This window comes from Neofelis nebulosa, chromosome 2, assembly GCF_028018385.1.
Source record: "Neofelis nebulosa isolate mNeoNeb1 chromosome 2, mNeoNeb1.pri, whole genome shotgun sequence".
In the NCBI taxonomy this organism is placed as follows: Eukaryota; Metazoa; Chordata; class Mammalia; order Carnivora; family Felidae; genus Neofelis; species Neofelis nebulosa.
The window spans coordinates 192,263,972-192,290,335 of record NC_080783.1 but is presented as its reverse complement, the minus strand read 5'-3'; the positions used below and the strand labels follow the sequence as shown (position 1 = coordinate 192,290,335).

The 26,364-nt window shown below is 40.9% G+C and overlaps 3 protein-coding genes and 1 long non-coding RNA gene across 10 annotated transcripts in view; 1 reads left to right on the top strand and 3 right to left on the bottom strand.

Annotated features, from left to right (window-relative positions):
• LOC131504978 (uncharacterized) overlaps window positions 1-26,364 on the top strand; it is a 29,955-nt gene that overhangs the window by 1,135 nt on the left and 2,456 nt on the right. Inside the window, exon 2 of the long non-coding RNA XR_009258219.1 lies at window positions 23,137-23,294. This is a non-coding gene — a long non-coding RNA (uncharacterized LOC131504978). The remainder of the gene's footprint in view (window positions 1-23,136; window positions 23,295-26,364) is intronic.
• MYCBP (MYC binding protein) lies at window positions 1,894-9,554 on the bottom strand. Its single transcript, XM_058717992.1, has 5 exons — window positions 9,439-9,554; window positions 9,171-9,243; window positions 4,729-4,777; window positions 4,355-4,484; window positions 1,894-3,121 (listed from the first exon to the last, which is right to left on the bottom strand). The coding sequence occupies exons 1-5, from the start codon at window positions 9,451-9,453 to the stop codon at window positions 3,077-3,079; spliced, it is 312 nt and encodes a 103-aa protein (XP_058573975.1). The 5' UTR covers window positions 9,454-9,554; the 3' UTR covers window positions 1,894-3,076.
• GJA9 (gap junction protein alpha 9) lies at window positions 9,936-12,312 on the bottom strand. Its single transcript, XM_058717982.1, has one exon. It carries the CDS (start codon window positions 12,310-12,312, stop codon window positions 10,774-10,776), a length of 1,539 nt encoding a protein of 512 aa, XP_058573965.1. The 3' UTR covers window positions 9,936-10,773.
• Window positions 18,465-26,364, bottom strand: part of RHBDL2 (rhomboid like 2) — a 53,698-nt gene continuing 45,798 nt past the window's right edge. For 6 of the 7 annotated variants that reach the window (XM_058717991.1, XM_058717987.1, XM_058717986.1 and 3 more), the window contains 3 exons: window positions 24,322-24,382; window positions 20,026-20,087; window positions 18,465-19,023 (listed from right to left, as the gene is read on the bottom strand). In XM_058717991.1, coding sequence (XP_058573974.1) covers window positions 18,844-19,023; window positions 20,026-20,087; window positions 24,322-24,382 — 303 coding nt within the window. In that variant the 3' untranslated portion in view covers window positions 18,465-18,843. The remainder of the gene's footprint in view (window positions 19,024-20,025; window positions 20,088-24,321; window positions 24,383-26,364) is intronic. The other variant, XM_058717990.1, reaches the window with a different exon arrangement.

Here is a 26,364-nt window from a genome sequence, read left to right as displayed (position 1 = left end):
GCTCACTATCTCAAAAGGCAGCCGCTTCCACTGAGGTAGGATTTTGTTTGCAAGTCTCCTATTCAGACCAAAAATCACATTCCTTGGAGCTTAAAATGGATCACAGGAGTAGTCTTCATCTTTTTCATGACAGCCATTCAAATATTAGATTGCAGTCTTCATTATCCACTAAATCTTCTCTGTCCCACATAAAACGTACTCTGTTCTTTCGACCATCGCTTCTATGGTGATGTCCGATAGAACTTTCTGTGAGGATAGAAATGTTCTGCAACGATGTAGAAGCCAGTGTGGCCTGAGCATTCGAAATGTTGCTACTGTGAGGAACTGAATTTTTTTTTTTAACTTTAATTGCCAGATGTGGCTAGCGGCTCCCATACTGGGCAGCACAACCTTATATTTTCAAATGCCCTCTCTCTATTGATCGCTCACTGTCTTTTACATGCATGTGAGTTTGTCAACATCTACCAAATGTCTGGCACCCACAATGCAAAATGACCAATACAGCCGTCAGGATGACTGTTTAGCATCTGGACAATACTTCTATTATGCTTTACAGAATGGATTTTTTTAATATATATATCCAGAGTATATGTGGCTCATACTGATAATCACTAGAACTAGTATTTTGTCAGCAATCCTAGTGCCTAGACTTGTATTACTGCATTTTTTTTTTTTTTAACCTAAACATAAGACTTGACACTTCAGCTTGTTGGTGCAGGCCCAGAATTTTGGGTACTCCAAGTTGTTCTTTTCAAGTTTGTTTCAATATAGTCCACTAACCAGCCAACTTTGTGGCATTTACAGATTTGGCATTACACCATGTGACCCATGTGTAGTCTTTTACAATTTACAAGGCGCTTTTCATCCATTATATTTAATTTGAACCTTACAACAACCCTGTGAGGTAGGCAAGATATGAAATCTACATTGTATGGACAAGGCAGCTAAAGTACAGCAGGAACTGAATGGATGAGATCCTTTTTCTACTCCACTGAGCAACTTCTTGTATAGTCTCTTCATCCAGATCCTTGATAGAAATGATGAAGAAGATCTCCAGAGGCCAGGCTGACTCTGAGTTCTTAAATAGCACTGACTGGTACAGCAGTTGAAGCAGGTCAGCTCCCCCCCCCCCCGCCCTCCGTAAAAGTGCAGTTAACCAACCCACAGGTTGCCATTCTGTCCAAAAGGATAGTACAAGAGACAGTAACCTGAGTTACATAAATATTAATACTAGTCCCATGGGAAAAAAGCAAATGAGGGTTGGCTGCCAGGGAAAAAAAAAATTCTGCTTGTCTGTATTCCACAAAGGGGCTGTCATACCAGTTGCTTAAAGAAGCCAAGTCTCCCTCTCTTCCAAAATCCCCATGGGGCCATGTTTTATTATTCTTATGATTCTCAGCACTTCCTATCCCACATTGTAATTGCTTATGTATATGTCTTGTAACTAATTTCAAGTCATTTATCTTTATAATACCCAGCACTCAGCCCACTGCTGAGCATGTAGGAGGCCCTCAAATTGGTAAAAGATAAACCAATTCCAGTGAATGTTCTTCCAGTAGTGTCTGGCCCCCCTCCAAAAACGAACTTGTGACTAAAAGAGACAGACCATTGCCACATTCTTGCCAACATGACTGATTAAAATGCCCTTACAATTAGCCTGGTCACAGTTTCCAGCAAGTGCTGATGCTTTTGCTAGTTAAATCAGCTGTCATCGGTTCGCTTTGTTTTCTACGTGTGTTTTGACCAAAGCATAAAGACGGGTTCTCTAACAATAGGGTTAGAATATATGAAACAGGATTCTTAATAATGTCAGTCAGCAATAAGGAAAATAAGTGACCAATAAAATGAAACACCTGATTGTAGGTCTTCTAAAAGAAAGGAAAAAGACTAACAAACAAGAATATAGTGCTTTACCATTTACAGATCTTCACATACATTCCATTTGACCCTCACAACAACCCTGTGAGGTAGGCAGCACAGATACTATTCTCATTTAACATATGAGGAAAGTGAATCTCAGAGCAGTTGACTGATGTGCCCAAGGTTCTACAGTTAGTAAATAATTTGTATTAATATCAGTCTTTGGCCTAAAAATTCAGCACCCAACCTCCCCTCATACTTGCCCTACCTACTTCACAGGGATAATGAAGATAAAATGAATTCAAGGCTAGAAAAATACTTTGAGGGGGAAAAGCACTGTATAATTATACCCGCAAACTATAATTTTCCACGATATATGGCTCATTCCCCTTCTTATCCCAGCTTGTGCATGAACCCAGAATTTTAGATTGCCTCTGTTCTGTGATCAGCTAAGCAACAAGTAAGGCAGGGGAACAGTGTGATCCTGCTTTAAGTTATTATAAATTACAGTCAGATAACTGCTAGTATGGCAAATCGAAAAACAACACAGGCCAATGTGCAGCTAGGACCCAATGAAGCACAGAGAAAGCAAGGCAACGTTATCAGGTAGGGCATGATTGCATAGAAGGACACGTGGTGTCAGAGTTCACACTGGCACACACACGGTTATCTAAGGCAGAGTGGTGGCAAAGAAGAGTTATTTGTTCCACGTTATATAAACAAGAGCAGAAGATTCATGGGAACCCGTGCAAAAGCATCTTCTGTCACACAGATCTTTCCAGCTGCCTACAGAGGATATAAACAACAGTGTCGGCTTCATTTTAAAGAATGAAGGTACCTGTGCTCATATCCTGAACTAAACCAAGGAACAGCTCCATGCTGAACTTCCTTGGCTAAAATACCACCAGTACCATCATTCCTAGTCAGACTAATAAACAGAATGTCTTTTAAGGTAATGAATTAGATGGCTGTGTTTAGATTTTTTTTTTTTTCGGGATTCACTTTGGATTCTCCTGCTTTTAAGACCCAAAGAAAGTTATATTGAGTTTTTATTGGTGATTCTAAGTATATGTGTTTATAACAGTTAAAGTGTGGTAGGTGAATTCAACATATTAAAAGAGTTCTATAGCATCTGTTCAGAAAAGATTATATACTATACAAACTATTCAAGTCATACAAAACCATTTTGTCAGTGTCTTTTCAATTGAGAAGATTCCTATTCAGCACGCTTCTCCTCCTGAGGTGGTTCATACTGAGCAAGCTATAGGGCAAAGACAGAGGAGTTTAGGTGAATCTTATTCTAAATTGGGTAAAAAAACTTCATAATAACAAAACAAGTTAACTATTATATTCAACTTAATTACTGAATCAGTAACTTTATAAGAATATTCTACTCTCTTTAAGCCACTTAAAATTAATACACTTTAAGATTTAATGCAATCAAGTCTGAGGAAAAGTCTTTTTCGTATAAACCTTTAAAATTACTGGGAACCCAAAACTGAATCCCAGTTCATACCGCACTGCTCAAATACTTGATAGGCAACAACCTATCTGTATCTTCCCAAGGATGTTGTGGCTTCTGATAAGGTACTTTCTTCCTCTTTACCAAAGTTTTACTGAGCTTTCTCTCAAAAAGCAAAAAAAAAAAGAATAATGTAACATATATTAATCTAGCTAGTCAATGAAAAGCAGCTCATGTCTGACTTAAAAGGTCTAACTTAACCAACAAGTTAACTGGTATTTGTGTTGTGGAATCTTGAATAATTTAAGGTACTGCATTTTCTATTATGCTAAACTGGTTCTCTGCAAGAACACTAGGCTGAGATTGAGATTATTCGAATTAGCTGTCAGATGCGAGAAGAGAGACTTCGCTGTGCTTTAGTTCCCTCACCTACAAAATGGTCTGTGTCCCTATCTCACTTATTTCGCAAGGTTGTTGAGAAGATAAATCACATTATGAGAACTGCCTAATGTAAAATAAGTTATGTGATTCAGAATGTGGTAAAACCTCAAAGGCTCAGAGATGACTAATTTGAAGCTTATGAAGATTCTCACAGGAATTTAAACAAAGAAAAAACTTGAGCAATAGACAAAATTCAGTGCAAACAAATTAACACATTACAGGGCCACCACAATACAACTGTGCACATTGCACACTACACAACTGTAAGAGGTGCCTTTCGCAAAGCAGTGACCCTACACTGATCTACTTACATCAACTGCTTATGATTCCCCAAAATTTCCATTTACTCATAAGCAGCATTAACCAATGTTCTCAAGTTTTTCTTGATGCAGGTTCCCAAGAACCTCTTCTTGACTACACTTTGCTTGTCCTATTTACAGTCTGTGGTTTTCTCCATAGGGCGTCAGTTCAGCCTTGCAGTTGAGATTATTTCTCCTCCTCCCTCCCCTACTATCCATTTTAGTGAGGTTCTGATCTTATAATCATTAAAGGTGAAATTATTTTTAACATGAATTCTTTTAAAACATTTACCTTTGTTTTCAGTTTTTTATTTTCTTCTACAATAGCTTCATATTTCTCTTTCATTTCTGCCAATTCTAGGCGAAGCAGCTCTATTTCTGGATTTTCTGGGGTAGCAGCTCCTAAGTGATGCTTTAAAAAACTAATATCAAAGTTAAGAATTTACTTGAGCTGAATGAAACTAATGAAATAGCTCAGAGTAGTATCAATGTCTCTGATCACAGTCACCGCATCTTACCACCAGCATTTACCCAGAGATCATCATCGCAAAACTTAACAGAAAGTAACTTTTTCAATCATCAAAAATATTTTAAATAGTATCTATGTGAAAAAATAAGAGTTCCAAAAATAAGTCCTTTTTCTGACTTGAAAGATGAAAAGGATACTCCAAAGCACTATTAGGTTTCTCTGGTTCTTCATATAAGGCTACCAATACTGCAAATCAAAAAGCAGAAAAAGCAATAATTAAAGTCTTAAATTTGAATGACTGAAATTATATTCCACAGCCCAGTAAGTATTAAGTGCCTATTATACACTAAGCACATTGATAGGACTGCCATGCCATGGCACACACAGCAGATAACCTCCCTGTTCTCAACAAATTTATACTCTAGTGCAGAAGATAAGCAAAGGACTAAACCAAACAAAAAAAAAAAAAAAGAAGAAGAAGCATCAAGTGTCAATACAGGATGATGGATTATGGGAGCACATTGGAAAAACACCTAACTCAGCCTAGGGCACCAAGGAAGGCGTCCTAACAAGGGGAAGTAAGACCTGAGACCTGGGCTATGAGGGTTTCAGATAAAATGGGAAGGTGAGGGGGTGGGGAGGGCAAGAGAACACATATTGAGGAACTGAAAATTCAAGTATGGCTAGATGGAGCTGTGAACAATGTGGCAGGAAAGGAAGCTGGCAAGGTGGTCAGGAGGCCGACCAGGGAAGATCCTGCAAGTTCAGTTGGACTTTGATCCTAAGAACAACAGGCATATAATTAAACAGTTTTAAGCAGGAGAGTGACAGGATCACTCTTGACTGCTGTGTGGAAGATCCAGGGTGGGACAAGGATAAAGGCAGGAGGAGCAGTTTAAGAGGCAGATGTGGTAATTCAGCTGAAAAAGATAGTAACCTGCACTAGAGTGATGGAGGGGTAAAAACAAAGATAAATTTGAGAAAATTTTTGGAGAGAATCAACAGGGCTATGATAATTACTGGAAGAAGCTTTGAATTGAAAATATGCTTCAAGGATAGAGTTTCATACACAACATGCTAAATAACCACCAACCAAAAACTTCACCAGTAATCAACATGCTTAAATCAACATTAAAATACATACTTCAGTTCATATCCAAAAGCTTACATCAGCACTGACTTGTTCATCTTCTACTGAATAAATTCCTCCTAGGATTTACTACTCAGATATAAATCTCTCTAAACCAGTGGTTAAGTTTTTTTGTGCAAAGAACCCTCTGAAAAGTGACAAAAGCCAAAAAAATGTAACTACACACAAAAAAATGTGCATCTCTAGACCCCAAGTTAAGAAACTGTTGTAAGACAACACTCTTCCTTTTTAGTTTTTTAGCTCTAATAACTCATCAAAATATAGACAGAAAAAATCAAATGGCAATGACTTAACAACCAGCACTGAGTTCTGATAGTTACTCTTCTAAGTGTACTTACAACACTATTTTTTGAGAAGTCGGTATGTCTACATCACCACCACCCTCTCCTCCCCCCTCCTTTCAGTGTTTTTCTTTACTTTTTCTTTTTTTTCAATATATGAAGTTTATTGCCAAATTGGTTTCCATACAACACCCAGTGCTCATCCCAAAAGGTGCCCTCCTCAATACCCATCACCCGCCCTCCCCTCCCTCCCACCCCCCATCAACCCTCAGTTTGTTCTCAGTTTTTAAGAGTCTCTTATGCTTTGGCTCTCTCCCACTCTAACCTCTTTTTATTTTTTTTTTTCCTTCCCCCCCCCCGCCATGGGTTTCTGTTAAGTTTCTCAGGATCCACATAAGAGTGAAACCATATGGTATCTGTCTTTCTCTGTATGGCTTATTTCACTTAGCATCACACTCTCCAGTTCCATCCGTGTTGCTTTACAAAGGACCATATTTCGTTCTTTCTCATTGCCATGTAGTACTCCATTGTGTATATAAACCACAATTTTTTTTATCCATTCATCAGTTGATGGCCATTTAGGCTCTTTCCATAATTTGGCTATTGTTGAGAGTGCTGCTATAAACATTGGGGTACAAGTGCCCCTATGCATCAGTACTCCTGTATCCCTTGGGTAAATTCCTAGCAGCGCTATTGCTGGGTCATAGGGTAGGTCTATTTTTAATTTTTTGAGGAACCTCCACACTGCTTTCCAGAGTGGCTGCATCAGTTTGCATTCCCACGAACAGTGCAAGAGGGTTCCCGTTTCTCAGTGTTTTTCTTTAAATAACATACTCAAACTTGTTTTTTTCTTCCACTGATTTCCACCGATCTCTGCCAACTAACTTTTAAGACATGAATACTCTTACCTTTTCTACCTCTTGTTCCCCACCCCGTTTCTTTCAGCTTCTAAATTGGTCAGTGGTACTACAAGGTTGATAATTACAGAACATAATGTAAATAGCAAGTTTCCTGTGCTTTTCTATAGATGAAATATACTTCCTTTTAATCAGACAAGAAGCATGCCATACCCCGCGTTTCCCTTTTTTGCCTTAGCAGCCGGGATTTTTAGAAGTTGAAATGGTACTCAAAATAACTCAAATGCCTCTTTTTCCAAATGACTTATCTTTATCTTTAGCCATATAGTGTTTTAATGTTAGAAGCAATTTCAGATCCTCTTGGAAATAAGCCGGATAAAAATTCTAAATTAAATATGTGTAAAGTACATATGTTTGAAGCTGAAAAACATCAGATTTTAAATACGTCACATCAGTAGGTACTATGTTGTCTGGCATTATTTAGGAGACTGGAAATCTGCAGTGGTTGAGGAGTTAGATGCCAGTGGATGTGAGCAAGGGAAAAGAAGCCTTCAGTGGTTTCCAGTCTCATGAAGGAAGATCCATGTATGGCACAAGGCTGTACATCTTCAGTTACCTCCTGCCAAGGTCACTTCTCTACCTTTTAACATTCTTTTACTCTGTCTAGCCACTCCGGCCTCCTTGAACTTCCTGGAACTCTTAACATCACATTTCATTCAGGTCTCTACTCAAATGTTACTTCTTGAGAGAGAAGTAACCACCACCTCTTATGAAATGGCACATCCATAGCTCTTTATCCCCTTTGCTGGTTGGTTGGTTGGTTGGTTGGTTGGTTGGTTGGTTTGGTGTTTTGTTTAGAGAGAGAATACAGGCAGGAACCGGGGGGTGGGGGGTGGGAATCAAGCAGGCTTCACACTCAGCATAGAGCCCAACACAGGGCTCGATCCCACAACCCTGGGATCACAACCTGAGCCATAATCAAGAGTCGGATACTCAACCAACTGAGCCAGCCAAGCGCCCCTCCTTTGCTATGTTTCTTATTCATAACACTTGACACTGGCTGGCACTATGTATTTATTTATTAGGTCTCCCTCAACTAGAATATAAAGCTCATTTAGAGCAGGGACATTTTTTTCCACTGCTGTATCCCCAGTGTCTAGAACAGAGACTTGAATAAAATGGTTAAATGAAAGAAATGAACCCACAGAATTTTTTAAAGGGGGGGGGGGGTGTCAAAGAAATTTCAAGCATTTGTGACACTTCAAGAGAGGACAGAGCATAGCACTTTCATAGGTACTCCTGTGTGTTTGCTGAAGTGTAATTGCAACGAGATAGGGAAACTGGTACCTGAATCTAACGTAGGCAGCAATTCAAAATTACCAGCCCATGCATGGGAATTAAAAGCCCTGCTTTCTGCTAAGACCCAAAGTTGTTATTCTCCCAGAATTGTCTCCTAACCTTTGCTTCTGGCCAAAGAGCAGTTACCAAATTCTTTCTTTCCCAGACACCTCTCGTGTGGACCCACGTCATTATCCCTGACAGCTCTTCTGTTCTATACCCTTGCAAGTTCTAGCCAATGAGTTGAATGATGCATAGCAGGCATTCACATTATTGCTGAGCTAATGAAATAAGTAGTACCCCCAACCACCTCTTGGAACTCTCCAGTTTCAAGCTCCTTACTCATCTTAGGTCTTGAACCCCCCCCCCTCCGAGAAACAGATACAGTGTAATAGCTTCTATTTTAAAAAGTGAAAACAATATAACCATTTTTATGTGTCCTCAAGCTCTTTAAACTGTAATCCTACTTATGAAACCTGCACAAAGTAGGAATTGGTATAGCCTACGAAACCGGGGTTGAAAAACCACAGCCAAATTTACTATGAATCGCCTACTTTGGGGACTGAGTTCATTTAGTTATTTCATAGACAGCTTTGAAATCTGGTTAATCTTCCCACTTGCCCTTTTTTCGAAGGAAAATGCTTCTTTACGTAATTTGGGGTCCGCAAAAACTGTAAGGAGGGAGGAGTTAGGATCTCAAGGTCTTTATCAAACATACTGGCTGCGGCCACTCGAGGCAAAGCAACGGAAGTTGGAGGGACTTTGCAACAGCTGCAGGAGTTTCACTCCCCGCCCGGAGGGTGGTAGCGTGAGCAAGGCTAGCCCACTCGAGCGGCGTCCGACAGCCAGCAGCCAGACGTGCGCCAGTCCCTACTGGACCCCGAGGCCCACTTTGCTGGACCCCAGACAGGTCCCACCTGTTCTCCCTCCTTTCCCACGCCTTGGCCCGACAGGGACGCAGCGCCAAGGAGCACGACGTGGACACGAGGAACCCTCTCCTAGCCCATGCTCACCCTTGGTCAGCGTGTCCAGCACCCCCGACTTCTCCAAGTACCTCCGGAACTGCTCCCGCTTCGAGTCGGCGGCCTGAGGAGACACGGCGGGTCAGTAGCCGAAGCCCAGGGGCCAGAGCAGGAAGAAGGCGCTGGGAGTCCGGCAACCCCGCCTCCGCCTCGCTACCGCAGGCCCCCAAAACCTGCGCGCGCACCCCCATTCCCACCCGGAGCCGACCAGCGGCTGGCTACCGCCCGCACGCCCCCAGCCACGCCGCGCCCCCCTCACTTTGTAATGGGCCATAGTGACAGCGGCAGCGGCGTAGCTGGCGCCCGAGACCGTGGCTGGCGGGCTCTAAGCAGCACTGCTCATGCGCGGAAGGCCGCGCGCGCCTGCGCACTTGCGAACCACGGTGTGAGATCGCGGGGGTGTGGCCTGTTTTCATGGCGACCAGGACGCTCTGGATGCCCCATAGTGAGCTAAGCCGAGGGAGGCTGCGTACGCCCGCCTCTCCGCTCCCGGCTCAACACCTCTCCTTCCTCTTCCGGTCCTCGCGGCAATTCGGTTGCCTAGCGAGAGGCGAGGTTTTGGTAACTCGGGGAGGGTGTCCAGGTGGGGCCAAGGATGGGCGTGGCGCCCGGGGGCGCGGCCTGCGGAGTCCGGGAGCGCTGGGACTAGCTGGGTGGGATCTCCGGGCAGCGGTGTGCGAGCGGACCAGTCTCAACCCGGGCCTCATCGTTATTAGGTGTGGTAGCCTATACGTGCTGGCTTCTTGGCTTTCGTCCCGAAAAGGTGCGCACGACCGACGCAGGGCGCCCCTTGGGTTTCCAGTGGCTTGAGAAGAGCGCTTGGAATCGTATGTTTCGGCTCCAGCTTTTACTTTCGCAGTTTGTTTTGTGGCCGGCTTGATGTGGGCCTCTGGAGGGTGAGCAGTAACGTGCTAATAATAGGCCTTTTGAGCTCTTTCTGTGTGCCTGGTACTGTACTAAACACAACGTTTCTTATTTTAATTCTCACACTATCCCTGTAAGGTAGCTACAGTTAGTAAAGTGTCGAGGTTAGAGGACTAGGGAGTGTAGAGATACAACTCCAATCTGGACACTGAATCACGATGTTTTAAAGCCACCAATCTTTTTAAAATTTTATTTACTAAGTAGCAACATTTTGATTATACTCAAGAGACATCAGGTTGCAGTCTATATAAGGAAACGAAATTAAGTCCCAGGGACAAACAATTTAACCATTGTCCGGAAATAAAAGATTAGTAACTAAAAGGGAGACTTAATGTAGAATCAGTATAGTCTCCTAAGGCTCTGCTCCCATCAAGGAAAAACGGAGTTCCAAACCATTAAGCCTGGATTCTTAACGTGACGTTCCCGGAATCAGTTTTCACGAATTCTGAAGGGAGCCTGTGAAAAAAGTAATCCTGATCCGGTAGCCCTCCTTGAATTTAAAACTGCCCCATCACCATTTAGAATTAATGTGTTTTTCCTTTTTGAAGTAGGTTTGCAATTGTCTGCCTAAACAGCTCGTCTTTAGAGCTGCCCTTATTTGTTTTGCCTACTCCACCACCACCACGCTAGGGTAATAGAATATGCAGGATGTCTAGAAGTCAACAGCTGTTCAGATCTGAAGGTCTGTGGGAGCCCGCCTACCGATGAGGTTGTTTGTCAGCAGCGCTAAATGATTTGGAGGGCAAGCAGTAGAATTATTGCAGCTTCTGATCAAATCAGATTCTAAGGACAACCGTCCCAAAGAATCAGGAGTGTCTGGAATGTCCAGACAGTCTCCCTGGGAAGGAGGAAGGGTTCTGTTTGTGCCCTCTCTGAACTGGCCCTTGAGGTTTCCTTTAGGAGGTGACGTCCGATTTTCACCTTCAGTAGAGGGACCCCATGTAGCACTAAGCCACCTCCGTTTCCAAGCACAGTTAGCTGGCAGAGAGAAAGCTGTTTGAGGCCACTGTCCCACGTGGTCGTCTGGATCTATAGCAACACCTGGAATAGAACCTTGACCTCTAGAGTAGTGGTTCCTTTTGCTGTCTTTGCCATCGATTTCTTTCTTTCCCTTTAATGGGTTACCCACTTCTTTTCTAAATATTTTGCGACTGTCTTCATTATTACATGAGCTGATGTGTTGAAGGTGACTACGGGTTGCGCTAAGTGTGCACATCTCATTAGAAAGTACAGTTTCTTGCCCATCCAAAATGCATTTCTCATCATTTCCATTGTGATGGTCAGGATCTGCCTGAAATGCAGGTGAATTTAAACTAGGGCACACTGCTGTGTGTGTTTGCTTTTCCATCAACAAATAATAATCAGGTGCAGGAGAGAGTCTCTTCAGTGAATTTGCAGATGTGCTCTGGTATTTGGCAAGATTTTGTTTTGACTTGTTCACAAAGAATTCATTGTGCTCATCCTTCAGTTTATATCGTCCCCAAAGCCCTCTTTTAATCTTTTTAAAACCTAGGTGGAAAATTTCTAGAATATTTAAGAAAAGTGAAACAGTGGCTATAGACTGCATAAATAACAGGAATATTGTCTTTTCTGTTGGTCTTGAGACAAAACAATCAATTATATTTGGACATGGGTGGCTGTGGCATTTAAATAAAGGCTCTAAATGAAATCCATACAAAAGGTACTGTCCAATCATGAACCCAACCTCTACCACAGAGCGAGTGAAAATGTGTATCACGTAAGTGCAAAGCAAGGTCCCCCTGAGTGGGGCTTTGCTTAGTTTCCTTTGTTCCAGCTGACAAAGTTCTTGCTCCAGTCTCCTCCTGTCCCAGGGCATTTCACATTCCACCCCCTTCAGTGCCCCTCTCAGCTGAGCTTTCTTCCTCTGCCTCTCTTTCTCCAGAACTTTCAGTCGGTACAAAGCATGGCCCATATAGACCAGGGATGGTGAAGACACAAATATCACCTGCAAGATCCAGTATCTAATGAGGGAGATGGGAAAGGCCTGGTCATAGCATACATTTCTGCAGCCAGGTTGTTCTGTATTACAGATGAAGCCAGACTGCTCGTCGTTCCAGACATCTTCAGCTGCTACACCCAGAACAAGCATTCGAAATATGAACAGGATAGTGAGCCAGATCTTTCCAATTATGGTGGAGTGGATGTGAACCTCCTCCAGGATGCCTCCAAGGAAATTCCAGTTCCCCATGTTTATTTAGTCAGCCATCTTAGCTCTGAACCCCATCAAATAGGAGGCAGATACATTCTTCCATTCTGAAGGGCATGCTATTTCGTAAAGCAAACCTATGGCCAAAACATGAACAAAGCATCACTCTTTTAGTGTGCTGGTTGCTTTAATTTTTTCCTAGAGATCTGTGATAATCTTATGAAGAATATATTTAAGATACCAGGAATTTTAAATCACTTATGTTTAGACCTCATACTGCAACAAAGAAGGGGAGAAAAGATACCTGGAGGAGGGGTTGTGTATATTCTGTATGAAGAACAGAACTGTAGATGGGGTGCCTGGCTGGCTCAGTCAGAACAGCATGCGACTCTTGATCTGGGGTCATGAGTTCGGCCCCCACATTGGGTGTACAGATTACTTAAGTAAATAAAAATTTAAAAAATAATAATAAAGAATAGAACTGTAGGATTCCCTACAAGAAAGGAGTCTTGTTATTATTAGCTGAAGCTTACTGTTTTACTTTGTTAAACTGAGAACTTCTGAAGAGGTTCCTAAAACTACTGACATGATCTTACAAACCTATTTATTAAGATTATATAAAAATTATAGCCAGGGCACCTGGGTGGCTGAGTCAGTTGAGTGTCTGATTCCAGCTCAGGTCATGATCTCACTGTTCGTGAGTTCAAGCCCTGCATCGGGCTCTGTGCTGACCGCTCAGAGCCTGGAGCCCACTTCAGATCCTATATCTCCCTCTCTCTCTCTGTCCTCCTCCCTAGCTCGTATTGTCTCTCTCTTTCTCAAAAATAAATAAACATTAAAAATTTTTTTAAATTATAACCAAAGTCAGTGATTTTTAAATCTCATTTACACACAAAGGAAAATGAACGTGTTTCATTTAACAATTCACTAAGATACAGTAACGAAACCAGAGGAAATGGATCTGGCTCTTGCTATAGGAATTTAGATTTGTTTTTAATCCACATTTAAATGTCTAAATTGCTTTCTGGCAGCTGTTGAGCATTTTCAGAAGTCAGAAATTTCAGTAATATTTATGAATATTCATAAAATTCTTAATTATCTATGAAAAATTTTGTACGTTTTTATCATCTTAAAATGAACTCCAAAAATTCTCAACTATTTCTGTACTACCAGAATGTTATTAGATAGTTCTTGAAATAAATGGATGGCTGATGTGGTGGTTGTATTATACATACTTTCATTGTAATTTTGTAAATTACAAATTGTCAAATTTGTAAATTTGTAAATTTTGTCAAATTACAAATTGTCAAATTGTCAAATTGTAAATTTGACATATTTAAGACATATATCTTGCTTTTGAGGAAGGAGCAGGTGGGTAAATCATAATTCAGATGCTTGGATTATCAGATAGTATGTTCCATAGTAAGGTAGATATACTAGCGTATCGAAGAGGAAATATATCCCATGGGAAAGATTAAAAAGAGGGAATGGTTTCATCACTTAGGTTTAAAATATCAGTGTGGTGTCTACTCCTGACACGTTGCACTGTATGTTAACTAAAATTTAAATAAAATTTTGAAAAAGAAATTAAATTGAAAAATATATATATCAATATATATCCTATATCCCTCGTCTAAAGGGAAATGTTACATATGCAAGTAAAATCCTGGGATACTGTAGCTACACGATATGTTCATCATAAAAATCTTATGAGGTAGATATGTTGTTTCCCCATTTACAGACGAGGAAACTGAGGCACACCTTAAATTACCCAAGGTCACACAGCTGAAACTGGCATTAAAACTCAATCAGTGTAGGGGTGCCTGGGTGGCTCAGTCAGTTAAGCATCCGACTTCGGCTCAGGTCATGATCTCACAGTTTGTGGGTTAGAGTCCCACATCAGGCTTTGTGCTGACAGCTCAGAGCCTGGAGCCTGCTTCCCATTCTGTGTCTCCCTCTCTCTCTGCCCCTCCCCTTCTCATGCTCTGTCTCTGTCTCTCTTTCTCAGAAATAAACATTTAAAAAATAAAATCAGTGCAGCTCTAAAATCAGTTCCTATTCTACTAAACTTATTTTTCCTCTTTGCACTGAAACATTAAGAAATCATCTGTTTTCCCTTAAGTTTATTTAAATTAAGTATGTCAAATAGTGGTAGTTGGGCTTTTTAAACAATTAGTTCAAAAGTCTTTATTTAGTTCCTTTTCTAAAAGCTTCATACAGTTGAAAAGATTCAAAACCATCAATGTTCTAAAATTTAGTTGTATTCCTGAGATAGAGAAAATTTCTATTTAACTTTATTATGTTAATAATAGTATATTCTTTGATCCAACAATCCAAAACACTTTCAAGTGTAAGAAATTGGTATTATTCATGTTGTTTATAATACTTACAAATTGAAAATGTCCAAAATAACTATCAATACAAGAAAGACAGCATTGCACTTAATAAATAACAGTACATCCATGGTATGGTACTATGCAACCAATAAAAATGATAAATATATACTAATATAAAAAGACATTTGATAAATTGTTTCAGTTTATAAAATAGAACAGTATGACCCCATAATTATATATTTTTATAGGTAGAGATGCGTCCAAAAAAGCCCAGAAGGATATTCATCGAGATATTAACTATGATTATCTCTGGATGGTGTGATTACAATTAACTTAATTTTTTGTAATATGTATTTTAGTTTGTTTTTACCATGAGCACTTTTATAATCACACACACAAAAAAATGTTTTTCTTCTCCTTAAGGGACAAGAGCATAGTATTTCCTGAAAGAAGGAGCAGTAAATTATTCAGCTACAAATCTTAGGTTCTGAAGCTTTTATAACAAATGACATGAATACTAGTCTACATAGATTCAATCCCATAGAACCCAAAAGCAAAAAATAAAAACATTTCAAACAACTCTTTCTTAATTTGCTAAAACAGAGATTAACACAAACCTGTTTAGATAAATCTGAGAAGCAAATCATGCTTATTCTCTGAATGTGCCCCCCTTTGCAGGTGTAGAGAGGTTCAGTTCAGCGCACTAAGTCAGCCATCAGCTAAGATCCTTTTGTGCTCCTCCTATGTTGGCTGCATCCAATAGAACTTTTGCAGTGATGTTGAAATTAACTCTGCATTGTCCAATAAGGTAGCCACTAGATATGTATAGTCACCGGGCACTTGTGCTGTGTCTGTGTAACACGGGAACTGAATTTTTTATCTTATTTAATTTTAACTAAAATTTAAAAGCTTCATGTGCCTAGTAGCTGCTTTATTGGACAGGACAGATAAAGAATATTTCCAATATTTCCAATAACACAGCAGTTTAGAAGACTACAGTTACGAGCCCCAAATTAAGCTGAATAGGTGGTTCCTCTATAATTCAGAGATGCTAAATTTAGAACACCAGCTGTTTGGGTGATTTTGTTTTTCTTTACAGTAGTTTTGCCTCCTGGGGAAATTAGATATCACTGTTTTTGGTTATGTGAACGATGTGGCTGGTACCAAAAAGTCTTTCTGACTAAATAGTAACTTCTTAGTCATCAATCTTAATAATCAATGGGTCATGTCCAATTTCATAGTTAAATGAATTCGGTTTCTCTGTCTAGTTTTCTGTTACATACAGTTACATTTCCATTTAGGTCATTAAAGGTCTCTCTTCAGAGCTAGTGACCTGATGGGTTGGCCATGACAAAGGACTATTTCTTTGCTGGGCTTTTTTTTTTTTTCCTAAGTTTTTTTTGTTTTTAAGTAACCTCTATTCCCTAGCATGGGACTCAAACTTACAAGCCCAAGATCAAGAGTCACATGGTCTATGAACTGAGCAAGCCAGGTGCTCCTTCCCTGGGCTTCTTTGCCAACTAACACATACTTTTCAGATTAAATGCAACTATTTCATAGGGGAAAAAATTATACATATATATTCATATTTGTATTTATGTATTATATAACTTACATATTATGTGTAATACATAAACTATGCATAAATTATTAATAAACTTGAAAAACACTAAGCCTCATTAGTAGTCAAATACAAATTTAAATGAAGTATTTCTTTAACTATCAAAAATGCAAATTTTTTTAGACATTGGCTATTTCATCTTAATGTTTTATTTTAGAGAGAGAGAGAGAGCGAGTGAGAGAGAACACAAGCAGGGTCGGGGCAGAGAGAGAGGGAGACACAGGATCCAAAGTGGGCTCTGGGCTGACGTCTTTTTCAAAGACATACCTGCTCTTGGCACAAGTGTAAGGAATCTGTTACTGTCATATACTGTCAACAAATGGATGCAGCTACTTAAAAGGCAGTTTTTTGTTGGTTTTTTGTTTGTCGTTGTTGTTAAGTAGGCTCCATGCTCAACGCAGGGCTTGAACTCAACAACCCTAAGATCAAGGCGTGAGCTGAGTTCTCAAAATAAATAAATAAACTTAAAAAAAAAAAAAGACCTGAGCTGAGTTCAAGAGTCGGACGCTCAACCAACTGAGCCACCCAGGTGCCCCCAAAATCTATCAAAATTAACATAGCATTTCTGCTTCTGGATGTTCAAAATACTCACTCAGCAAACATACTCAAAGACACACTGCATGTACTAGGAAGGTCACATAGCACTGTAGACAATAGTACAAAAGCAGCAACAACTTAAATGTCCAGTAGAGACGTGGTTAAATAACTACAGTACAACTTTCTCACTCAGCAACTCCAAAAATAGGGTCCCTATGTCACATTGTAAAGCAAGTGACCGAACAATCCATGTAGTATAATCTCATTTATCTCGTTAAAACATACATTTCATATGTATGTTTAATTAGCTAAAACAGAGAGATTAACCCAAAGCTTAGTTGAGGTAAATCCGAGAAGCAAATTCTCCTTCGAAGTTCGATCACAGTCATCTTCAACTTGTTTTCTGAACTTGTCCCTTTGGGGGTACAGAGCAGATTCAGTGCCATTCAGCGCAGTGAGTGATTAGGCATCAACGAAAATCCTTTCTCTGCACACGCTGGGCAGAAAAAGGTCTGCAAGAATACACACCCAGCTGTTGACATCGGTCACCACCAAGGGAAAAGAGCAGGGTTTGGGACGGGAAGGTAAAAGGGACTCTTATCTTTTAAGTTCTTGTCCGAATCTTTGTTTAAGCAAAAACACATGCATATTCTCACACTCAAAGAATATGTTTTTAACAAATCTCAGATCCTTTTTTCTCAAAATGTTGAACTACTTTTCGCAATATATCTAAGTAAGTATGGATGCTCCTTTCAGAATATAGCAACGTGTTTAGCTAGTTGTTTATAAATAAGACATGTTGGGGCACCCGGGTAGCTCGGTCGGTTAAGTGTCCAACTTCAGCTCAGGTCATGATCTCGCCGTTGGTTGGTTCAAAGGTTCATGGCCCACGTCAGGCTCTGTGCTGACAGCTCAGAGCCTGGAGCCTGCTTCATATTCTGTGTCTCCCTCTCTCTCTGCCCCTCTCCTGCTCACCTCTGTCTCTGTCTCTCAAAAACAAACATTTTTTTTTAATTTTAATAAAAAAATAATGAAACCGGTCAATGATGAAAGAAAAAAACATGTATTCCCTGTGTTCAGGTGGCCCCAAACTACCATTTTGGAAAGAGAATGGCCAACAATCCAGGTTCTATAATAGGAAAGGAGACAGGCTACTCAGCTTTCAGACATGACATTTTACCTTTTGTAAATAAATTCTGCCCACTCCCAGGAAAGCCACCAGCCATGGAAAGGATGAAAATATCTTATGGGTGAGAATACCAAAAGTCCAGGTACCCAGTGTGCACGAGAAAGCTAGTTCTAGGTCCCTTGGGATCCTAGACATACTTCTAGAATCTTAAACTAGCAGTCCGGGAAATTTTCAGTCTTCTTTTATAAGGTATTTCTACCATTCATGGGGTGCTCTCAGTAATGTTTGTTCGTATACTCCAAGATACTCTCAACTTTAAGTGTTTGGGGAACACAGCATCATTAGACCAGTAAGGAAGGATAGTATGGGCTTTTGAGTCATTACCAACCTTTAAATCCTGCTCCCTCCTAGACAAGTTACTTGATTTTTCTTTTTAAATGAGTTTCCATGTCCTCCTCTCTAGATGCAGAGTAATAGCCACCTTTCTGGGTTGTTGAAAGATTAGCAATAATGTATATAAAGCACCTCATCCACCCCAAAGGTGATTGAAAGTGATTATCAATAGTCTGGCACAGGTATGAAAAGTTTTTATTATCAGCACAGTACAGTATTTGTGGATTATATCAAGCAGTCTCTGCAACATATCCTCCAAGGAGACCAAGTCTCTTTTAGAGGATACATACAATGCACACCGCATGTCTGGAAAGAGCCTACCCCTGCTTTTTCTGTCCCTCCCCTTTTCTCTCTTCCTTTTCCCTCCCTCGGCATTCAGAAGCCCCTTCCCTAACCCTGATTCCTTTGTAAACAGTCTTTGCAACTGATGACTTGAATCATGTTTTGACCTCTTTATAAAATTGTTAGCATTTGCAAGGACTTCTCTGTCTCTTCGTAGACTTCAGTTTTTTTTCCCAGATAGCTCTTTTCATTATTTGGCTTAGACTAGAGGCAGGTCAGTTTGCTGGGGACAGGAAAATGTTGAAAAACACAGCAAATAAGACACACGCTGAATAAGCTGCAATTGCTATCCAAAATCTTGGGTCCTTCAGCAGTGCCTTATCAAAGCAGCTAAACACAGTGTAACCTATGGACATTCCAGCGAATCCACCCGCAATGTGGGCTGCAAAAGACACCTTGGGAGGAAGGGGGAAGAAATGGAAATAAGTGAAGAACATGCTAATTGCATATTTCAATTGCATCTCTTTTACTAAAAAAACAAGTACCATCAGAGTCAAACAAGAGCCTTAAAAGCCTGAGGAACAAGGCAGTGAGGCAAAAGAGACACAAAGCTGCATGTGCAAAGAGATGTTCTAAAAACATACAAAGCTAAAATATGTTATTTCATCAATCTCCAAGTATACAAGAGAGCCGTGTTTCTCATTCTCTATCATCATTGCATCGGGGATGGTTCTACATAATCCCGAGGGAATGTGTTGCATTGCCACAAGGGATCTCTGTGGGAGCGCTGTCTGACCCCACATAAATGGAATGTCAGAATGAGAACATAGATAATACACACACAAATATGCAAACAAACTACCAAATTCAAAGACTAATCACCACGAAACTGGAAATCTTTGTCAGTTTTCTTTGTATTGCAAATTCATCCAGACCCAAATCTTCTTTGCTGTTTTCAATCTGCTTTTTATTCTCTAGGGACAGTAAAATCCCTTCTCTCCTGTTTTGCTACCAGTAGCCACCAGTAGGTCAGGTGCAGGGAAGCAGAGCCGACGTCAGGGCTCTGAGACAGTTAAGTGAAAAGGACAATCCAAAAGTCTTCAGGAATTTGCTTAACTTCCAAATGGAAATTTGGCTGCCCTAAGTCATAGACTTGTTGTCCCCATTTGCTGACCCTTTTAAGCTACTGATAAACAATTTTCACTTAAAAAAATAATAAGCTGGTGGCGCCTGGGTGGCTCAGCCGGTTGAGCGTATGACTCCTGATTTCAGCTCAGGTCATGATCTCACGAGTTCGTGAGATGAAACCCTGAGTTGGGCTCTGAGCTGACAACATGGAGCCTGCATGGGATTCTCTCTCTCTATCTCTCTCTCTCTCTCTCTCTCCACCGTTCCCCCCTCTCAAAATAAACTTAATAATAATAATAATAATAATAATAATAATAAACTGAACTCACCGGTGACCCATTTGCAGGGACAAAGAACCTTCTGTAGAGAGCAAATCCCATATCCGACACAACTAGAAAGAAAAACAACCTGGTGAAGCCCCAGAATCGCCACAACAGTGCACCAGATGTTTTTGATTCCTTTCTGACAATGGTAGCTGCTAACATTTATGGAGACTTACTCTGTGCCAGGTGCTGTAGTGAGAACCTTATGAGTTTTCATTCACTAATCCTCACAACAACCCTAGGAAATAAGTATATCACTATCCCATTTTACAGATGTATTCATCCAACAAGTATTTATTGGTTGTCTTCTCTGTGCCAGAGAAGGTGGTAGAGATACTGCAGTGAACAGCCCTGCCTCATGGAGCTGACAGTCTCGCGGGGGAGGCACACAAATAAGTAAAACACACAATACATCAAATGGTGGTAAGGGCTATAGAGAAAATGCAATGGGAGGAAGGAGGACTAGGAATGCTGGGAGTAGGATGTAATTTTTAATAGAGTCGGGGACAGTCTCACTGAGAATATGACATTTGAGGGAGATAAGAGAGCAAGCCGTGTTGACATTTGAAATAAGAGTCTTCCAGGCAGAGGGAAGAGCAGGTGCAAAGTCCCTGAGGCAGGAAATGTGCCTGGGGTGCTGGAGGAATCCCAAAGCAGAGCTGCTGGCTGGATGGGTGGTTTTCAAAGTGTGATTCCCTGCCCCTCCAAGCATTAACATTCACCTGGGAACTTACTAAACATTGAAATTCTCAGGCCCACCCCCAGCCTTATTGAACCGGAAACTCTGAAGATGAGGCTCAGAAATCTGTTTTAACAAGACCTCCAGGTGATTCTAGACTACAGTTTGGGATAAAATTATAGGTGAGGGGCGGGAGACCAATCACGGAAGGGCTTTAAGGAGCCGGTGTAAGTGCTTTGACTTACTGGTAGGAAACCTTTGAAAGCCTTTGAGCACAGGAGTGATATGATCCGACTTATGCTTTTAAAAGATTATTCTGGCTGCTATATAGGAAAGAGCGTAAAGGAGCAAGGCCAGGGGCAGGAAGACCACCTAGATTATTGATATTGCCGCAATCCAAGTGAGGAATCACCGTGGCATCTTATACATAAGGAAACAAAAACACAGAGGGTAAGTACTTGTCCAAGGCCACACAGCTCAGAGGCAAGGGCAGGATTTGAACCTTAAGAAGTCTGGCTATGGAGGGGCGCCTGGGTGGCTCAGTCGGTTGAGCGTCCGACTTCAGCTCAGGTCATGATCTCACAGTTTGTGAGTTCGAGCCCTGCGTCGGGCTCTGTGCTGACAGCTCAGAGCCTGGAGCCTACTGCAGATTCTGTGTCTGCCCCTCCCCTGCTCATGCTCTGTGTATGTGTGTGTCTCTCTCAATAATAAATAAACGTTAAAAAAAAAAAAAAAAAAGAAGTCTGGCTATGGAGGCTTGCCTCTCACCCACCGCACCAACTGCCTCTAAGAACCACCAGGCCAAGAAAGGAAATGAGTCCACATTCTCCAGTGGAACAGTGAGAGCCCAGAACTTAGACATTCTTCAAATAAGTCAGATCCATGATGCAAAAAGAGCTCCTGGGGTTTCTTGGCCTAGAAGTCCACCCTCCATGTGCCCTGCACTTGGAAACATCTCATGCAGCTGTCACATTCCACACCCCAACTCCCTGTGCTCCACTTAGTGAACCACTGTGTCCTCGGAGATGGAAAGACCCAGTCCTTGCCTTTGGGAAAATACCATCAGGACCATGTGTTCTGTCCAGTTCCCCTTTCAATACTGTATTGATCAGCGTTCAAGTGACTAGACAGGAATTGAGGTCGAGGAAGTATTCAATTTAACTATACATGACGAGTACACATAAATGCTGGATAAATGTGGCTGTGTCCTATTTTCAATCATTTGAATTTCTTAATCCAGTATAAATAACAGAGAACTAGAAAGTGGAAGAAAACCACTGGAGGAGGGGGTAACAACTGGAAACAGTTCCTCTGGTCTAGTCTTGCACAGTGGGAGGCCTCCTTTCAAAAAGCTTTTGTAACCCTCAGCATGTCAGTTTCTCCAATCTATTTCTCTCTGATCATGTCCTTCCTGCAGATCTCTGCCTAGCTCTTTCTGCTTCCTAGGGGAGTTTGCTTCTGCCTTGCTGCAGTCTCTACACTGAGACATGTCTTCCCACCTGAAAAGAAGCCCCTATTCCAATGAACCAAGTTATTGTCCTTGCTAAAAGTTTGTCGCTAATTTTAAAAGAGTTGCCTCGGGGCGCCTGGGTGGCGCAGTCGGTTAAGCGGCCGACTTCAGCCAGGTCACGATCTCGCGTCTGTGAGTTCGAGCCCCGCGTCGGGCTCTGTGCTGACAGCTCGGAGCCTGGAGCCTGTTTCCAATTCTGTGTCTCCCTCTCTCTCTGCCCCTCCCCCGTTCATGCTCTGTGTCTCTCTGTCCCAAAAATAAATAAAAAACATTGAAAAAAAAAAATTTAAAAAAAAAAAAAAAAGAGTTGCCTTTATGCGGATTTTTTTGAAGAGTGAAAATGTGAGCTTTCTTTTTTCCAAAGGTTAGCTCAGTTGCTTTGTTAGAAGACATATCCAACAAATAATGCTTCAGGAAGGAAGGTCCTCAAGGCCAGGCCAACTGTCCTTCACAGTTAAGAATAATATTTACCATTTTTTAAACATTTTGTTTTAAAACTATACATTTCGCAAGGAAACAGGTTTAAAATAAGACTGTACTTGTGTTTTGTTAATCTGGCGTGTGTTAACTTTTCTCATCTTTAATAGTAGGCAAACCAGGCAGAAGAATCTTTAGAAATGAAGCGTGCCAGGAGGTGGGGAAGGCTAACATTAGCGGCTCTTACCTCCTCTGTAAGATAAAGAAGCCGCTTTATTACTTCCCTCGGGAATGACAAAATGTTACATAAACTATTTTTGGAGATTCCCTGTGCATGAGGAAAGGGTTTTTACTCCAACATTGAAGAGTATTAAAACCATTTCCCCATCAAGGGTTTGAGGCTCATTTTACAAAAGTCATTCATAATTACCTAAAAGAAACAGACTGAAACCCAGGTAACCTGTGTGTAGCAACATTTTTTTTTTTTTTTTTTTTTTTTTTTTGGTCACAGGACTTGTCCCTTGGTCCTGATAGTGACGCTCAACAGCTCAGGTGACCGCTCTGCTCCACGGCAACTCTCCTCATTGACCCCAGGCGCTCACTCTCCTTTCTGTGCTCACAACTTTACCTCACATTTTCAGCTTCCCACGGACAAAAATAGTATAGAGAGTATGTATAAGCTATAAACAAGTCACTTATCTTCTCCCAGGATGAAATACTGTTTTTACAGCTAAACTGTCTGTGAACTGGATTTAGTCTCTTTCCTCAGAGGTAGTTGGCCCTGTTCCCAGCAATGTGGATAATTGAACTCGATACCAATTAGCAGAACCATTTTTGCTTACCATGGGGACGGCCCAGATCTTGGGTTTTATCAAGCGTCACCTCCGTGTTGGCCATCAAGTATGAGCCTACAGTCCGACCCCCGGGTCTGCCTTCTCCCCACACCCTCTGTGCGGCTCCGGCTTCAGCTGGAGCAGGTTCAGAGACACAAGGCCCCAGCTCGCCTTGGCTCCCTTTGTCTTCTACCCAGTGTGTCCCCGCCACCACCCAAGATCCCCCCTGACGTTCAGACCCAGCTAGAATTTCCACCTCCACTCCAGACTGGGCACTCTTCCTAAATTTTTTCAGCATGTAATTCTCTACTGTAATTCTTGGAGATTTCCAAAGCCACATCCGCCGTCCTGCTAGTTCCCTGACCTCTCAAATCCTTCACCCCCTGCTCCTGTCTTCAGCCCTCAGCCAGCACCCTATGCTTGGATCCTAGATCTGTTTGGGGTTTTTTGTTTGCTTGTTTGTTTGTTTTTAATCTGAGAATTTAGAAACTGAAGAAAAAATAGATTAGGTCAGTGGTTTTCAAGCTTTCCCTCCTCAGACAAGATCATATACAGAATCCAAGGTACGAATGAGAAAAATCCAGAATATAAAACAGGAAGTTATTGTGGTTGAAGTAGACAAAATATCTGACTCTCTTGACTTCCCCCACTCCAGAAAGAAACAAAAAAGCAAAACCTCATTACTGAGGCACCTCTAAAAACCACCCATGAAGCCCTGTGAAAACTCCTCCATTTACCTTTCTGCTTAAGGCTAGGGAGCCACAATTCTTTGTCACTCCTTGCCAGTGTTTAGGAAGCCTGAGGCTTCCTGGAGGGCAAACCAATAAAATGGAAGGTGCAAAGTGTTCACAAAACAAACTTACTTATGAGGATGATGATCAGGAGTCTGACAATTCCAAAGGCAGGGATCATTTCTCGAAAATTCTTGCAAAGAGATAAATAATAACAGTCATAATACGAGCTATCTGTTGGCAAGTGAAACCCCAACTGTGCTCTCTCTTCGTCTACTTTTTTGTTTAAAGTTTCAGTGTCCAGTATTTACAAAATAAAGCAACGCGGCAACAGCCCAGTTTTCAAACGCATTTGGGAAGTACAATGGTGGTGCCCTTTGGAGAACAAAATGAAGCATGATATTTAACTCTGTGATATAAACTACACATAACTGAATTAGCAGGAAATAATCTAAATATAAATAATATGAAATCAACACTTAACATGTCATAGAGAGATGATTGATAGATAGATGTCAAACTAAGTCTGAGAAAATATGATTTTTTTTGTTAATATACATTCGATGCTTTATCCTCTTTCCAAATAGAGGCTAGCTAAGGGTCAACTAAACTTTGAGTATTACCTTAATTTTTTTAGATAATTTCCCCCAAATTTAAAATATTGGTTAAAAAAACTTAAAGTTTTAGCTTTGAAAAATCTCAATCCAGTTTACAGTATCCTCCTGTGTTACCAAAGAACTGCTGAGTCAGAAAGGTATCTCCACTTTTGGGGCACCTGGGTGGCTCAGTCGATTGAGCGACCAACCGGCTCAGGTCATGATCTCACAGTTCATGGGTTCGAGCCCCGCGTCGGGCTCCGTGCTGACAGCTCAGAGCCTGGAGCCTGCTTCTGCTTCTGTGTCTCCCTCTCTCTCTGCCTCTCCCCCACTCATGCTCTGTCTCTCTCTGCCTCAGAAATAAACATTTAAAACAATTTAAAAAAAAAGATATCTCCACTTTAAAATTTATTGAGTTACATCTCCCTTCCCTTTCAAGTTATTAATTCTCTTCCTGAAGAGTAAAGATAATGAAATACCCATGTTTATTCTAAATCAATTATTTTCAAACTGTTGGGGTCACAACCTACAGTAGGAAACAATTTGCATAAAAATCCAGGACACATATAAATCAAACAGTATTACATGTGCTATAAACTGAATTTTTAAAATTATTTTATTTACTTTTTTATTTTTTTTCCAAGTAGGTTCCATCCCCAGCATGAGGCTTGAACTCATGATTGAGAATTGCACTAAGAGAATTGCTTGAACTAAGATTGAGAATTGCACACTCTACCAACTGAGCCAGCCAGGTGCCCCTCTTTTTGTTTAATTTTTGGTCACAATCCCTGAAACTATGTTCAAACCACTAATGGGATTGCAATCCAAAGTTTGAGAACACTTTTCTAAATGACATATTTTGGAATAGTTTTATAACTGCTTCATATTTTTCCTCCTAGAGTATTTTTAAAGTATACCTATGTGGTTAATGGGTTAACAACTAATCAGGATTTAACACTAGGCTGAGGCTGTTTTGACAAAGTGGTTGGCAGGGCGCCTTGGTCGCTTAGTTGGCTGAGTGTCCGACTCTTGATTTCGGCTCAGGTCATGATCCCAGGGTTGTTGGATAGAGCCCTGAGTTGGGTTCCACATTGAACATGAAGCCTGCTTAAAATTCTCTTTCTGCCTCTGTCTTTGTCCCTCTCTCCTCCCTCCCTGCTCGCTCTCTCTCTCTCTCTCTCTCAAAATAAATAAATAAATAAATAAATAAAAGTGGTTGGCATTCACACATACTATACCACGGGAGCATAACATGGTATGCCAACTTTGGAGGGCAATTTAGCATTTATCTATGAAAATGTAAAGCCTTCGTCCAATAAATCCACTTCTAGGAATTTATCCTAAAAAAAAAAAAAATCACAAATACAAAGAGATAAATGTAAGAGAACATTCTTACAGCATTATCTACAAGTGTGAGAAGCTAGTCACCTCAATTTTTTTTTTTCAGTGAAGGATTAAATCAGGATACAGCTATACAGTATGCTCTGGAGCCCTTGAACAGACTGCAGTGGATTTCTGTGTACTGATATGGGTAGATGGGGCCAAGATAATTCTACATTAAGATGTACAACAGTATCTT